Consider the following 14,889-nt stretch of genomic DNA (forward strand, 5'->3'; position numbering starts at 1 on the left):
AAGTAATGAAAAGCATTCTCAGTTCTCCTTGCTGTTTTTCAACCTCCCTCTATAGACTTTTGAGTTTCCCAAGTGGCTCAGTGGGTAAAGAATCCACCTGCCAATTCAGGAGACGCAGGTTCCACCCCTGGGCCAGGAAGATCTCCTGGAGGAAGGCATGGAAACCCACTCCAGGATTTTTGCCTGGGAAGTCCCAAGGACAGAGGAACCTGGAGGGCTGCAGTCTGTGGGGTCGCAAAAACTCAGACATGACTTGGCACACACACGCACACACTGTAACCGTATGAATTTGAATTTAATCAATTCTAATTCAGTCAATCATGTGATAACCAATTATATCACATGAGCAAACAAAGGCTCAGAAATCATATAATTTGAATAACGATAAAATGTGTGGATACAGAGTTTCTGCTTGGGGAAGATGAAAAAGTCCTGGAGATAGATGGTCATGTTGGTTGCACGATGATATGAATGTCCAGAATGCCACTGAAATGTACACTTAAAATGGTTAAAATGAAACTCGATGCTCATTAAATAGCAACTCTCCATTGGCGGTATAGAGTTTCAGTTTTACAAGATGAGAAAGTTCTGTAAATTTGCTTCACAACAATGGAAATGTACTTCACACAACTGAACTGTACACCTAAAAATGATTAAGACATTATGTATCATGTATGTGTGTGTGTGGGGGCAGTTACCATAATAATGAAAAAACTTTAAAAAAATGGTTAAAATGGTACATTTTGGGTCATGTATGTCTTACCACAATTTTTTAAAAGTTCTTTGTGGTCTATAGAAACTGAAATTAGGTTAGTGGTTTCCCAATGCTGGGAGAGAGACAGGGTATTGTACAGTGAGTGATAATGGGTAATAGGGTTTTTTGGGGGGTTGGGGGTTTAAAAAGTTCTGAAATTAGATTGTGGTGATAGTTGAGTGACTGTAGAGATATAATTAAAAAAACAGAATTATACATTTTAGATGGTAAATTGTAGAGTATGTCAATTATATCTCAATACAGTTGGGATTTTTCAAGGATTGAGAAGGATTAGAGGGGTCCTAAGTTGGCAGAGGGATAGGACGGGGAGACCACTTTCTCCTCCACAAATTCATCGAGAGAACATTTGCACGTTGAGCAAATTCCACAAAACAACTTCTGAACACTGGCAGAGGACATAAGGCACCCAGAAAGGCAGCCCATTGTCTTCGAAAGGAGGTGGACTAAATATAAAAGACAGAGAGAGAGACAAAAGGGTTAGGGACAGAGACCCATCCTGGGAAGGGAGTCTTAAAAGAGAAGTTTCCAAACAGCAGGAAACCCTCTCACTGGTGGGTCTGTGGGGAGTTTTGGAATCTCAGAGGGCAACATAACCAGTAGGAAACAAAAACAAAAACAAATAAAACCCACAGGTTATGTGCCTAATGGCAACTCCCAGCAGAGAAGTAGCCCAGACACTCGAGTCTGCCATCAGCAAGCGGGACCTGGACAGGGAGGCGCGGGCTGCATTGCTTAGGGTAAGGACCGGGCTTGAGTGCCCAGAGGGCAATCTGAGGGAGCTAATGTGAGATAGCAACCCAAACTGTGGGATAGCCAGAGGGAGAGAAAGAGAGAGAGAGAAATATCCCGTGAAAAGCCCTAACCTAGGGCACTGCCGGCCTGCTCTCAGAACAAAGGACTGAGCGAATACCAGACGAGAGCTAGCTGGCTGTGGGCTGGCCCATCCCCCGCTGGAGGCAGGGAGGCAGGCGGGGGGGCAGCCAGAGCCGGAAAGGGGCAATCTCAGCCCCAGAGATGGCATCCTCTACCAAACTGTGAGCAAGCTCCCAGTTGCTAACCGAAACCTGGGATTCTGGATGGTTGACATCTGCCGGCAGGGTCACAGCCAGAGATCAGCTCCCCAGGGGAGACACACGCACACCTGAGAAGGCGCGCCCACTGCGCACCCAGAAAACTGAGCGGCTGGGACGGGGGAGGCGATAAAACGCACCCCCCACCTGAGGAGACTGCACTCTTCGAGCACCTGGTCGCCTGAGCTGCTCGGTCCTGGGAAGAGCACAAAACGCAGGCCCAATGAAGTCTGCACCTTTGTGGAGTACCCAAGAACCTGAACCTGAGCAGCTTAGACCTGGAAGTGCATGCAACCCAAGATCCACCTCAGAAAGTTCCCCTGCAGAGCAACCTGGAGACTGAGCAGTGTAGACTGGGAAAGCATACACGCCATGAGCGGGGTAAACCCAGTGTGGCCCAGACACTGCGAGCACTCCCCACACATGCCAGTGATATTTGTTTGCAGTGTTCCTCCCTCCCCACAGCACACCTGAACAAGTGAGCCTAAATAAGTGACCACCTTCACCCCTTTGTGTCAGGGCAGAAATTAGACACTGAAGAGACCTGAAAACAGAAGCCAAGATAAACAGAGGGAACCACTTTGGAAGTGACAGGTGCAACAGATTAAAACCCTGTAGTTAGCACCAAATACATTGGAAGGGGCCTGTAGATCTTGAGAAGTATAAGATGGAACAAGGAACTATCTGAGACTGAACTGATCCCACACTGCACAACAGCTCCAGAGAAATTCTTAGATATATTTTTACTATTATCATTTCTTAAATTAAAAATTTTTTTATTTTTCAGTCCTCAATCCTTTAATTTTCATTTTTATAACCTACTATTACCTTGCTAAAAAACCCCCCTATTTTTAAAGCAAACTTCATATTTTTTTTTGTAATTTTGTGATTTTGTTTTGTTTTTTTAATAGTGTATTTTTGAGAGTCTAACCTCTACTCTAGATTTTTAATCTTTGCTTTTTGGTATTTGTTATCAATTTTGTACCTTTAAGAATCCAATCTTCAGTACCCATTTTTACTTAGGAGTGTGATTACTGGCTTGATTGCTCTCTTCCCCTTTTGACTTTCCTTTTTCTCCCCCAGGTCACCTCTGTCTCCTTCCTCCCCCTTCTCTTCTCCACCCAACTCTGTGAATCTCTTTCTGTGTTCCAGGCTGTGGAGAACACTTAGAGAACTGATTACTTGCTACATCTGTCTCTCTCCTTTTGATTCCCCCTTTTCTCCTCTTGGTCACCTCTATCTCCTTCCTCCCTCTTTTCTTCTCTGTGTAACTCCATGAACCTCTCTGAGGGGTCCACACTGTGAAGAGCACATAAGGAATTGATTACTGGCTAGCCTGCTCTCCCCTCTTTTGATTCCCCCTCTTCTCCTCCTGGTCACCTCTATCTCCCTCCTCCCTCTTCTCTTCTCCATGTAACTCTGTGAACCTCTCTGGGTGTCCCTTACTGTGGAGAATCTTTTCACCATTAACCTAAATGTTTTCTCATCGGTGCTGTATGGATGAAGAAGTCTTGAGGCTACTGTAAGAATAAGACTGAAAACCAGAGGCAGAAGGCTTAAGTCCAAAACCTGAGAACACCAGAGAACTCCTGACTCCAGGGAACATTAACCAATAAGAGCTCATCCCAAAGCCTCCATACCTACACTGAAACCAGGCACCACCCAAGAGCCAACAAGTTCCAGAGAAAGATATACCATGCAAATTCTCCACCAATGCAGAAACGTAGCCCTGAGCTTCAATATACAGGCTGCCCAAAGTTACACCAAACCCATAGACATCTCAAAACTCACTACTGAACACTTATTGAACTCCAGAGAGAAGAAATCCAGTTCCACCCACCAGAACACCGACGCAAGCTTCCCTAACCAGGATACCTTGACAAGCCACTCGTCCAACTCCACCCACAGGGAGGAACCTCCACAATAAAGAAGAACCACAAACTGCCAGAATACAGAAAGGCCACCCCAAACACAGCAATCTAAACAAGATGAAAAGGCAGAGAAATACTCAGCAGGTAAAGGAACATGGTAAATGCCAACCAAACCAAACAAAACAGGAGGAGAAAGGGAGTCTACCTGAAAAAAGAATTCAGAATAATGATAGTAAAAATGATCCAAAATCTTGAAAACAAAATGGAGTTACAGATAAATAGCCTGGAAACAAGGATTGAAAAGATGCAAGAAATGTTTAACAAGGACCTAGAAGAAATAAAAAAGAGTCAATCAATAATGAATAATGCAATAAATGAGATAAAAAACACTCTGGAGGGAACCAACAGTAGAATAAAGAAGGCAGAAGATAGGATAAGTGAGGTGGAAGAGAGAAATAAATGAAGCAGAGAGGAAAAAGGAAAAAAGAATTAAAAGAAATGAGGACAACCTCAGAGACCTCCTGGACAATGTTAGATGCCACAATACTTGAATAAGAGGAGTCCCAGAAGAAGAAGACAAGAAGAAAGGCCATGAGAAAATACCCGAGGAGATAATAGTCGAAAAATTCCCTAAAATGGGGAAGGAAATAGTCACCCAAGTCCAAGAAACCCAGAAGTCCCAAACAGGATAAACCCAAGGCAAAACACCCCAAGACACATATTAATAAAATTAACAGGGATCAAACACAAAGAATAAATATTAAAAGCAGCAAGGGAAAAACAACAAACAACACACAAGGGGATTCCCATAAGGATAATAGCTTATCTTTCGATAGAAACTCTTCAGGCCAGAAGGGAATGGCAGGACATATTTAAAGTGATGAAAGAGAAAAACCTACAGCCCAGAAGACTGTACCCAGCAAGGAGCTCATTCAAATATGAAGGAGAAATCGAAAGCTTTACATACAAGCAAAAGGTGAGAGAATTTAGCACCACCAAACCAGCTCTTCAACAAATACTAAAGGATATTCTCTAGACAGGAAACACATAAAGGGTGTATAAACTCGAACCCAAAACAACAAAGTAAATGGCAACGGGATCATACTTATCAATAATTACCTTAAATGTAAATGGGTTGTATGCCCCAACCAAAATACAAAAGACTGGCTGAATGGATACAAAACAAGACCCCTATATATGCTGCCTACAAGAGACCAACCTGAAACCAAGGGACACATACAGACTTAAAGTGAAGGGCTGGAAAAAGATACTTCATGCAACTGGAGACCAAAAGAAAGCAGGAGTAGCAAAACTCATATCAGATAAAATAGACTTTAAAATAAAGGCTGTGAAAGGAGACAAAGAAGGACACTACATAATGATCAAACGATCAATCCAAGAAGAAGATATAACAATTATAAATATATATGCACCCAACATAGGAGCACCACAATATGTAAGGCAAATGCTAACAAGTATGCAAAGGGAAATTCACAATAACTCAATAATAGTGGGAGACTTTAATACCTAACTCACACCTAATGATAGAGCAACTAAACAGAAAATTAACAAGGAAACACAAATTTTAAATGATACAATGGACCAGTTAGACCTAATTGATATCTAGAGGACATTTCACCCCAAAACAATGAATTTCACCTTTTTCTCAAGTGCACATGGAATCTTCTCCAGGGTAGATCACATCCTGGGCCATAAATCTAACCTTGGTAAATTAAAAAAAAATTGAAATCATCCCAAACATCTATTCTGACCACAATGCAGTAAGATTAGATGTCAATTACAGGAAAAAAAAACCAACAACTATTAAAAATTCCAAGATATGGAGTCTATACAACATGCTTCTGAGTAACCAACAAATCACAGAAGAAATCTAAATATGCATAGAAATGAATGAAAACACAACAACCCAAAACCTATGGGACACTGTAAAAGCAATGCTAAGGGGAAGGTTCATAGCAATACAGGCTTACCTCAAGAAACAAGAAAAAAGTCAAATAAATAACCAAACTCTACACCTAAAGCAACTAGAAAAGGAAGACATGATGAACCCCAGGGTTAGGAGAAGGGAAGAAATCTTAAAAATTAAGGCAGAAATAAATGTAAAAGAAGCAAAATGATACATGCCTCCCAATGTTCATAGCCACACTACTTACAACAACCAGGACATAGAAGCAACCCATGTGCCCATCAACAGATGATTGGATTAAGAAGATGGGGTATGTACATATACAAGGGAGTACTTCAGTTCAGTTCCAGTATTCTTGCCTGGAGAATCCCATGCACACAGGAGCCTAGGCAGCTATAGTCCATGAATCACAAAAATGACTGAGTTGATTTCACATGCATGTATTCAGCCTTACATGGTTAGTGGCACCATACTGGCTATCTCAGAGTATACTTCATCTTTTTATTTTGCCAACTAGCATTATTATTTTTTCATGGAAAGCATTTTATTTTAAATATAACGGTGTGCACATGTCAATCCCAAACTCCCAGTCTCTCTGTTCCCACACTCCTCCCCTCTGGTAACTCTAAGTTTGTTCTCTAAGTCTACAAGTCTGTTTCGACCTGTAAATAAGTTTACCCTTGTAAAATGTTACTGAAGAGGAGTTTACTTTTATTGGTTTTGTTTTATTTTAACCTGAATAATTTGAAGAATCAACTGGCAAGTTTTTTATGCTTTATTGGAATTTTAGAAAAAGTAGGGTGATCATGATAAGCTACCTAGTATGTACGATTGATTAGAGCATCTCCCCAAAACGTGAGATAGTTACAATAGAGTCCTGGAATAGCTAGGAGATTATTAAGAGGTGGTGGGATTTTTGAAGATGTTACTATAATTCTTGGACTCCACTCCTCACCTCAGAGATGCTGAGCTGCTTTGGAGGAGAAGGGGTGTCCACGAGGAACCCCTTTAACGAGAGATCTAGGTCCTCGATTTGTAACACTCTGTGTGCTCAGAGGATGTGGCCAGGTCAGGGCTGAGCATGGTCTTGGTTTATGTTGAATTCCTCATAGATAATGGGCTCGGCGGAGGGGTGCATGGGCCTCAGGGGAGCGGGAGTGGACTGTCTCTCGGAGAGGGTCCTGAGGTCCAAGTGAGCGTATATCATGTCTTCTGCTGCAGAGTCCTGAGAGGAGAGAGGTCAGATGATGGACTGAGATGTGATCTTCGAAGGCTGGGCCACAGGGCATTGGAGAGGCTCAGACTATGGCAAAGGTTTGGGCTGGAGGACTCACCTCGCTGTTCACTGTTCTGTCTTCCATGGGCTCTCCTTCCATGATGGCAACATCTGTGAATGGAAGAGAGTCAAGGCTCTTCAGGGTGGATGCAGTTATTGCAGACCTCTGTAACTTTGATAGTTACATCAAAGTTAGAAAAAGGCAGGGGTGTGTCCCAGGTTGCTGAGCCTGTCTACTCTACTAAATGAAAACAAAACATATACAAGCCCAGCCATTCATGGACTGTCTCAGGAACCTGTGCAAACCCACAGACCCATCCTACATCTTCTGTTATGGACCATACTCTTCTGTATATCAGCAGATTCCCAAGATCATGTAGGGGAGAAAAACGGATGGTTGTAGTTGAAGGGAAGAACAGGGCTTGAAATGTCCCTGGTGGCCCAGGGATTAAAAGTCAACCTTCCAGTTCAGGGAGCGTGGGTTCTATCCCTGGTGGGAAAATTGAGATCCCAAATGCCTTGAAGCAACTATCCTCAATGATGCAACTGCTGAGCCCGTGAGCTCTGGAGCCTTGAACTGCACCCCAGCACCACAGTGACGATCCCCCATGCTGCAGCCAAGACTTGATGCAGCCAAGAATAAATCAACACATATTTTCATAAAAAGAACAGGGTTCCATAGGTCTCTGAAGATGTCCCATCAGGGATTACAACAATGGAAAAATTTTAACCTACAAGAAGTGAAAACGCCATTCTTTGCTATAAGCCAACTTCCCCCTGGGTCAGATTATGCTGAGCTCACATCCTTCAGACTTACGATTTTGGGTAGAACACCAGTGACAGACAAGAGCAGCGAGGGTGATGCTGGTAGAGGTGAAGGCTATGGAGAGCCCAAGGACAATGTACCACATGCTAGAGTGTTCTTGAGGAAGGGGTGCTTCTGCCAACAAACAAATGGTAGAAGGTTTGGGTATTCGTTGCACAGGCTGTGCCCCTACACACTGGATTTATTGTATCCTTGAGTCAAACTGTCAGTATCTCTCAACCTGATCAGTTATGGTCTCCACTTCCCCGGAGATACCAAAGCATCCAGGAGAGATGCTAGCAGTGGATGAAGTAAATGGGCCATGCAAAACCAGCAGACATCTGAACCAAGGTCCCCCGGCAATGATGGAGATTTTCTCTGCTGCCCTGTACAACAAGGCATGGTGTTTTTGGTTGAATGTGACCCTTTAATCCACAATACATTTCCCCCTCCATCCACATAGACCTGGAATGGAATCCTCAAGAATATATGACACTTCTTTCTGAGCTGTGGAATGCTTAGTTCACAAAACACTAACAGAGGAATAACACATATTGAAGGTGCTCCCTAAAATCCTCTGCTTGCCCTGCCATCCATACCCAAAGATCCTGGTGGAGGGAGGTTAAGCATCTCCCTTAAGCATGGGGTTAAGTCATTCTGACCCGCTTTGTTCAATTTAGAAATTCCCAGTCACAGAGCATGAGGAGCTCAATGCCCCCTCTGGTTCTAGGCAGACCACAGTCTCAAATGATGACATGACAGGGACGTTGAGGAGCCCAAAGCCACAAAGCTGGGAGGTGGTAGAACCAACACTCACACAGGAGCCCTCTGTCTTGTCAGAGATTTTCTGAGACAGGAGACCGTCTTGCTTACCTTCTGTGGTGTGTGGATCCATGGTTGATGGGCAAGTACTTGTAGTGGATCCTAGGGTAGAAAAGACAGAAGCGGTGAATGGTAACCATCCTCATACCCACTGAATGAGGACTATTCTTTCTGGAAGGTTGACCTCCTGCCTGTCCTTGACTCTGTCATCCCTCAGAGCACTGATGGGGGAGGGGAGAGCTTCTGGTCCCTCCCCGTGAATACACTGAGTAGATCCTCCTTCCTGGAGAAGGGATGGTGGAAGGAGGTGGGAAGGATATGCCTGGTGGTGAAAGATGGCTGTAAGCTAGAGACATCCTCTCTGCTCCGGGAATGAGTGTCTGTGCTCCTTAATTGGGAATCACCTGTATGTTAGAGGTGCTTCTGGGAAAACATTACGAGCAAGGGGCTGATGCAATCTCCGATCTTCCCAAATCAGCCCAGCCTCTCCTCTTCCTGAATCTACCCTGACTATTTTCTTTATTTGTCTGGATAGACAGGACTCTGATGTGAAGCATCCATACAGGAGGTGGAAGAGGGTTGAGATGCCATCTGCCATCTCTCTTCCTCTCTGGTTCTCATTGCCATTTCTCCAGAAGCCTTAGGTTTCCCCTGATGCCAGCACAGAGCCCTTGATATAGAGCTCATGATACAGTAAGATGTTACGCAAAAACCCAAATGGACTACTTGCCCAGTGCAATCTCATTTACTATAATGTAAAGCATGGGACTCTTCATCGGTTCTCAATGCAAGAGTGCTGGAGTGGGTTGCCATTTCCTCCTCCAGGGGACCACGTTTTGTGAGGACTCTTCACTATGACCCTTCAGGCTTGGGTGACCCTGCATGCCTGGCTCATAGCTTCCCTGAGGTATGAAGGCCCCTTCACCACTACAAGGCTGTGATCCACGAGGAGGAGATAGTGAAGGACAGAGGAGTCTGTCGTGCTGCAGTCCACAGGGTGGCGAAGAGTTGGACACAGCATAGTGACTGAACAGGAAGAACAAAGCATGGGCCAGGAAGAGGTTCCTCACCTGTGACAGACAGGAACAGGGGGTCGCTGGAGTCTGACCACGAGTAGGGAGAGTGAGCAAAGGAGCCGTAGCACCTGTAGACCCCGCTGTGGGCTGGGGCCCCAGGACCCAGAGGGAACTCCGCCTGGAGTGCTCCGCGGGGGCCCTGCACCCTAGCGAGTGGGCGCCCAAGGTTTCCCCCATCCCTGAGCAGATGGAACTGGTCAAAAGCGTTCTCGGAGCTGCAGACCAAGGTCACATTTTCTCCTGACCTCACCACGGGGCCCCCCTGGGCTGAGAGAGAGGGTTTCCTGGACTGACCTGCAAGGAAGAGACCTGATCTCAGAGCACAAAGTAACTCTAGTCCTAAATAGAGGACAAAAGCCAGAAGTGTGCAACAAGAGAAGCACTGCAATGAGAAGGCCGCCCACCGCCAGGAGAGAAAGCCCCACAGCAAGGGATACTCGGCACAGGGAAAACTTCAGAAATAACTTTAAATATGGGGTGTCATTTAAAATCCTCTTGAACAAATTAATAATTTTTAAAATGGATTGTCATTTAATATCCTTTTTTAAAGAAAGAATATATGTACATGAATAACTGAATCACTCTCTTATACAAGAGGAATTAACAACATCTGAATTCAACTAGACTTCAACAAACATAAATAAGATAAAATAAATTTTAAAAATCAACCAGATGTGCCGTTCTCTTGAAATAAACAGACTACTAAGTAAACAAACTACTAACTACTGTTGGGGACCAAAAGAAAACATGGCATTGACCCAGAAGCAGACATTATGGAGTGGAAATTGCCAGAATCTCATTCGATCTTTGACCACCTCTTTCTTGAGGGTGTGTGCAGTGCTCCATGCCCACCCCCAGGGGCTGGAAGGGACTCTTTGGTGGTGATGGTTAGAGGGACCACTCCCCACCTCCTTGTGCAGGACACGTTAAACTGAGAGGCTGAGCAACGTTAGGGTGTCGACCTCCATCTTGATCACCCAGGGGCCAGACTGTAGGGCGTCTGGTACCACAGTGTGCTCCTGACAGAGGAAGGGAGCTCTGACATGAAAGCCGGAAACCAACCCCTTAACCAGCCATCGGTGGCTGCCTGAGCGGGGAACTGCCCGCGTCCCTGCTCCGGTACATTTATCTCCGTTGGTCGCTCGTTCACGTTCTTGCTCCTCCACTCTGTCACCAGCTGTGTCTTCCCCTTAGCACACGGCAGGGACTCTGTTCTCTTTTCCCTCCCGCTTTCACACCTCCTCTCTCTCTGGTTTGCTCCCTCTCCCGAGTTTGTGAGTGACTCTGCACGCCTGTCATTCTCTCCCGGTACTGATGCTGGACTGGACACCAGACCTTCTGTGACACAGAGAGCAGAAGGGACTGGTCTGGCCACACTCACCTGAGATGATGATGTCCACGGGGTCGCTGGGGGCTGACCACTCATAGGGGGAGCGGCTGAGAGAGCCATAGCATCTGTAGGTGCCCGCACTCGCCAAAGTCATGGGGCCAATGACGAAGTCAGCTGTGGCATACCTGCCAGTGAGCATCTGTCCACATCTCTGGAATAGCCCTGTGCTGTTTCCTTGGTGCAGGATAAACTTGTCAAACCACACCAGTGAGTGACAGCGGACGGTCACATTCTCTCCCACCTGCACGAGGGGACCTGGGTGGGCTGAGATGGCAGGTTTTGTGAACATACCTAGGAGCAAAGAGGTTGTGAGCTTCAGTGAGTCACCCCAACTCGGCGCTTCCCCTGACATCTGAAGGTGTGAAACTCTTCACCATTTACCAGCGGAGCCAATTACCCTTCCTGTGTGTCCTGTTGGGTTCTCTTAAGCCTTGTTCTCAGGCTCTGGCTCATGTTTTTCTTTCTGGCTCATGTTTCTCTTTGCTCAAGACCTCAGCCTCCTCTGTGCTCATTCTAGGCTCTTCAGCTGCTGGGTCTGCTCTCATGTTCACGCGTGCATACTCAGTCACTTCAGTTGAGCCCGACTCTGTGCAGCTCCATGGACCGTAGCCAGCCCGGCTCCTCTGTCCATGGGATTCTCCAGTTGAGAATACTGGAGTGGGTTGCCATGCTCTCAGCTTCATTCCATCCCTAATATGCATGGTGGGTGCTGGGGTGGGTCTGAGGATGCATACCCTGGCTCCCTTCACACTCATCTAGAATGTGGGCGGTGACTGCAGGACTTTGGGATGGAGATGGAGAAAAAATGGAACATTTCCCCACCTGTGACCCCATCTCCTGCCTCTGGAGACATTCCTGGCACTCCTCCCTGGGGCTGCATCTCCTTCATACGGGATTACAGCTCCCTACTGGGTGACAGGTGCTGGATCAGGGTCTTTCCCCATCCTCCCTGCTGGCAGGCAGTGGCAGCATCCTGTCTAACTAATGCCTAGGGAGGCTCCTCCTTCCTGCACTGGGGCACCCCATCCCTCTATTCAACACCCTGAGTTTAAACTCTCAGAGTGTGTTCTCTCCCTGGTCCAGTCCTGGCTGGAGACCCTGAGGAAGTCTTGGGCTGCACGGGCACGTGGACCTAGGGTAGCACTGCCTGCAGGCACGGGTGTCCCGGGCTGGGCTGCACCCCTCCTACCTGTGACCACAATCTGCAGGGGGTCACTGGGTGCGGACCAGTTGGCTCCAGAACACGTGTAGGACCCGGCATTTTCTCTGCTCACTGGGCCAAGGGTGAAGTTGTTGAAATGATGTCCCTGGAGCTCAGGCACACGCTGTTTCCCATCTGTTTTGGACAGTGTGAATCTCTTAAGTGGAAAACAGGAGTGACACCGAAGAGTCACAGTCTGTCCTAAGGGAACCACGGGGCTTGGCCAGGCGGACAAAGACAGCTTCTCATATTTACCTAGGAGAGAAGGAGACACAGACTTGGAGAAGAAAATAAGAACGGTCAACTCTCCCCACTGCCCTCGTGGGTGGGCTTCCCCTTAATTCTTTGAACTCTCCTCCTCAAAATGCAGCACCCTGATGCTCAAAGACACCTGGGGCTTGGGGACAGAAAGAGACACAGTAAATCCAGGACGGACATCATGGATTTTCTCAGGACATGAATCACTCCTCGGGTTGACAAAATGATGAAAAACTTTCTCTCAACACATAAAAAAACCTGGGGATCCTGGGCGGTCCAGCGGTTAGGACTTGGCACTTTCTCTGCCATGGGCCCGAGCTGATTCCCTGATCAGGGAACTAAGATCCTGCAAGTTGCATGATGAAGGCAAATAAAACACCACAGAAAAACTGATGCATAGACACGAAGTGAAAGGACTTCCCCGTTGCATTTGTTGTAGCTCAAAATGGTTAAGAATCTTCCTGCAAGGCAGGAGATCAGGATTCAGTCCCTGAGTTGACAAGATACCCTGGACAAGGAAATGGCAACCACCTCCATATTCTTGCCTGGAGAATCCCATGGACAGAGGAGCCTGGTGAGCTACAGTCCATGGGGTCGAAAAGAGTTGGACACGACCAACTAACACACAATTAAGCAGTGAAAAAGCCACTTGACTAAAAAGAAAGGAGGTAAACCTTGAACCTCACTCCTTTGTTAGCAAAACTACATCAAATGTGTGAGAAGGTCCAGGTGGCCCTGCCTGATGGCCAGACCCTTCCCTGGGGTCAGGTCTAGCAGGTGGTCCTCCAGTTCTTGTTGTTAAGGACCAGTTGGAGATGCCATGAGCCACCTTGTTGGGGGGTGGGGGTCTGTGGGCTGCAGCCTCTTGCTCCCCTCTCATGATAGAAATGGCATTCAGTGGGCCCAGCTCCCAGTTCCCAGACTTCACACTGTGCCTTCAGGTCCAGAGTCCAGAGCTGATCTAACCTCGGGGAAGAGTGAAGATGAGTATCAAGGCCAATAGGAGGACCTGGGATCCACAGGGCATGCAGCTCTCACTGTACTGACACGGGTCTCACCCCGGCCCCCAGTGTCATCTGCATCAGCCACAACTTCTCTGCTCAACAGAGAAAAAAGGGATGGGGAGGACTCACCCACAGCTGCCCAGATCCTCAGACTCACACAGAACCCTAGAAGAAAAAGCACGTCAGAGATGGCTTGTCCTGATGGACCCCACGCTCCTTGCACCCTCATCCAGGGATCCTGGGCAGTGGTGTGAAGACCTCCTCGTTTCCACCATAACCCTCTCCAACCATGTCTTCCAGACTCACCGAGACTCAGGAGGCTGAGGAGTGTGGGGCACATGGCTCTGCTTCTGTGAGACAGGAGGCAGAACTGAGCAAAGCTGACTGAGTCACAGGATGCGGAAGGCGGTCAGTGTTGTTGGTACAGTCAGCCTGGCTCAGGTCACATGGGAAGATGGCCAGCCTCTTCTCACGCCAGGGATGGAAGTCTGACCTGAGCCACAGCACTGAGCACACCTCATGACCCGATCGTCACTTTTTTTTTTTCTCTAAACGCTATCAACGTAAGAGTATTCAAACGGATCTTGCTGCCTTTAGGAAGTAGTAACTGTGCTTCACTGTATACCATGCAGGATGCTTTTCCCAAGCTCATGATAAATCTCATTAACCTTAACTCTTCACAAAAGAGAAACCACATGTTCCCACCTCGTATGTCAGGCTCAGTGCAGGTTGCCAATTAAAGACTCATTAATAGAGACTTTTATTCTGCATGCTTATGAGAGGACCAGACATGCGTATTATGGCTCTTTGAAAATATGAAAAAATTCTGCATTGTAATATATGTGATTATGGAACTAACTGTGTTAGTTTCAGGTGTACAGCAAAGTGATTCAGTTATACATATACATGCACCTGCTGCTTTTCAAATTATTTTCCCACTTAGGTAGTTACAGAATATTAAGTAGAATTCTATGTTTTATACAGTAGGTCATTGTTGGTCATGCATTTTTAATATAGCCGTGTGTATACATCAATCCCAAACTTACAATATAATCTCCCCCTGACACTATCCCTCCCGGTAAGCATAAGTTCATTCTCTGTGAGTCTGTTTTGTAAATAAGTTTTTTTTTAGATGTCACAAATAAGTGATATCATGTGATATTTGTTTTTCTCTGACTCCTCTTCATCTGAATTTATTTCGTGACTGTGAGAGGAGACTTTGCACACAGACACTCTCTCTGTCTCTCTCTCTGTTCCTCCCTTTCCAATCCAATGACCACACATGTACACAAAGATAACGTGTGTAAAGACGACTGTGGTGTTTTATTTGGGAGGGGGATTTGTTCTGCCTGAAAAGGTGGACCACCTTGCCTCCTAGATACTCAGATGAACACAAAATATGTCAAGTAGAGAT

The 14,889-nt window shown here is 46.2% G+C and overlaps 1 protein-coding gene across 1 annotated transcript; it reads right to left on the reverse strand.

Annotated features, from left to right (window-relative positions):
- Nucleotides 1-6,712: 6,712 nt before the first annotated feature.
- On the reverse strand, nucleotides 6,713-13,815 carry LOC128063589 (putative killer cell immunoglobulin-like receptor like protein KIR3DP1). The gene is made up of 9 exons (XM_052656377.1): nucleotides 13,782-13,815; nucleotides 13,605-13,640; nucleotides 12,202-12,468; nucleotides 11,004-11,303; nucleotides 9,617-9,916; nucleotides 8,598-8,648; nucleotides 7,737-7,859; nucleotides 6,978-7,030; nucleotides 6,713-6,868 (listed from the first exon to the last, which is right to left on the reverse strand). Exons 1-9 carry the CDS (start codon nucleotides 13,813-13,815, stop codon nucleotides 6,713-6,715), a joined length of 1,320 nt encoding a protein of 439 aa, XP_052512337.1.
- Nucleotides 13,816-14,889: the final 1,074 nt, after the last annotated feature.

Source organism: Budorcas taxicolor, chromosome 18 (genome assembly GCF_023091745.1).
Source record: "Budorcas taxicolor isolate Tak-1 chromosome 18, Takin1.1, whole genome shotgun sequence".
NCBI lineage: Eukaryota > Metazoa > Chordata > Mammalia > Artiodactyla > Bovidae > Budorcas > Budorcas taxicolor.

Bases quoted from the DNA above. Each gene is read 5' to 3' on its own strand.
- LOC128063589 (XM_052656377.1), bottom strand. From the start codon at position 13,815: ATGTGCCCCACACTCCTCAGCCTCCTGAGTCTCG. The intron at 13,641-13,781 runs GTGAGTCTGGAA...TTTTTCTTCTAG, and splicing joins CCTCAGCCTCCTGAGTCTCG to GGTTCTGTGTGAGTCTGAGG. The intron at 6,869-6,977 runs GTGAGTCCTCCA...CTCTCCTCTCAG, and splicing joins ACAGAACAGTGAACAGCGAG to GACTCTGCAGCAGAAGACAT.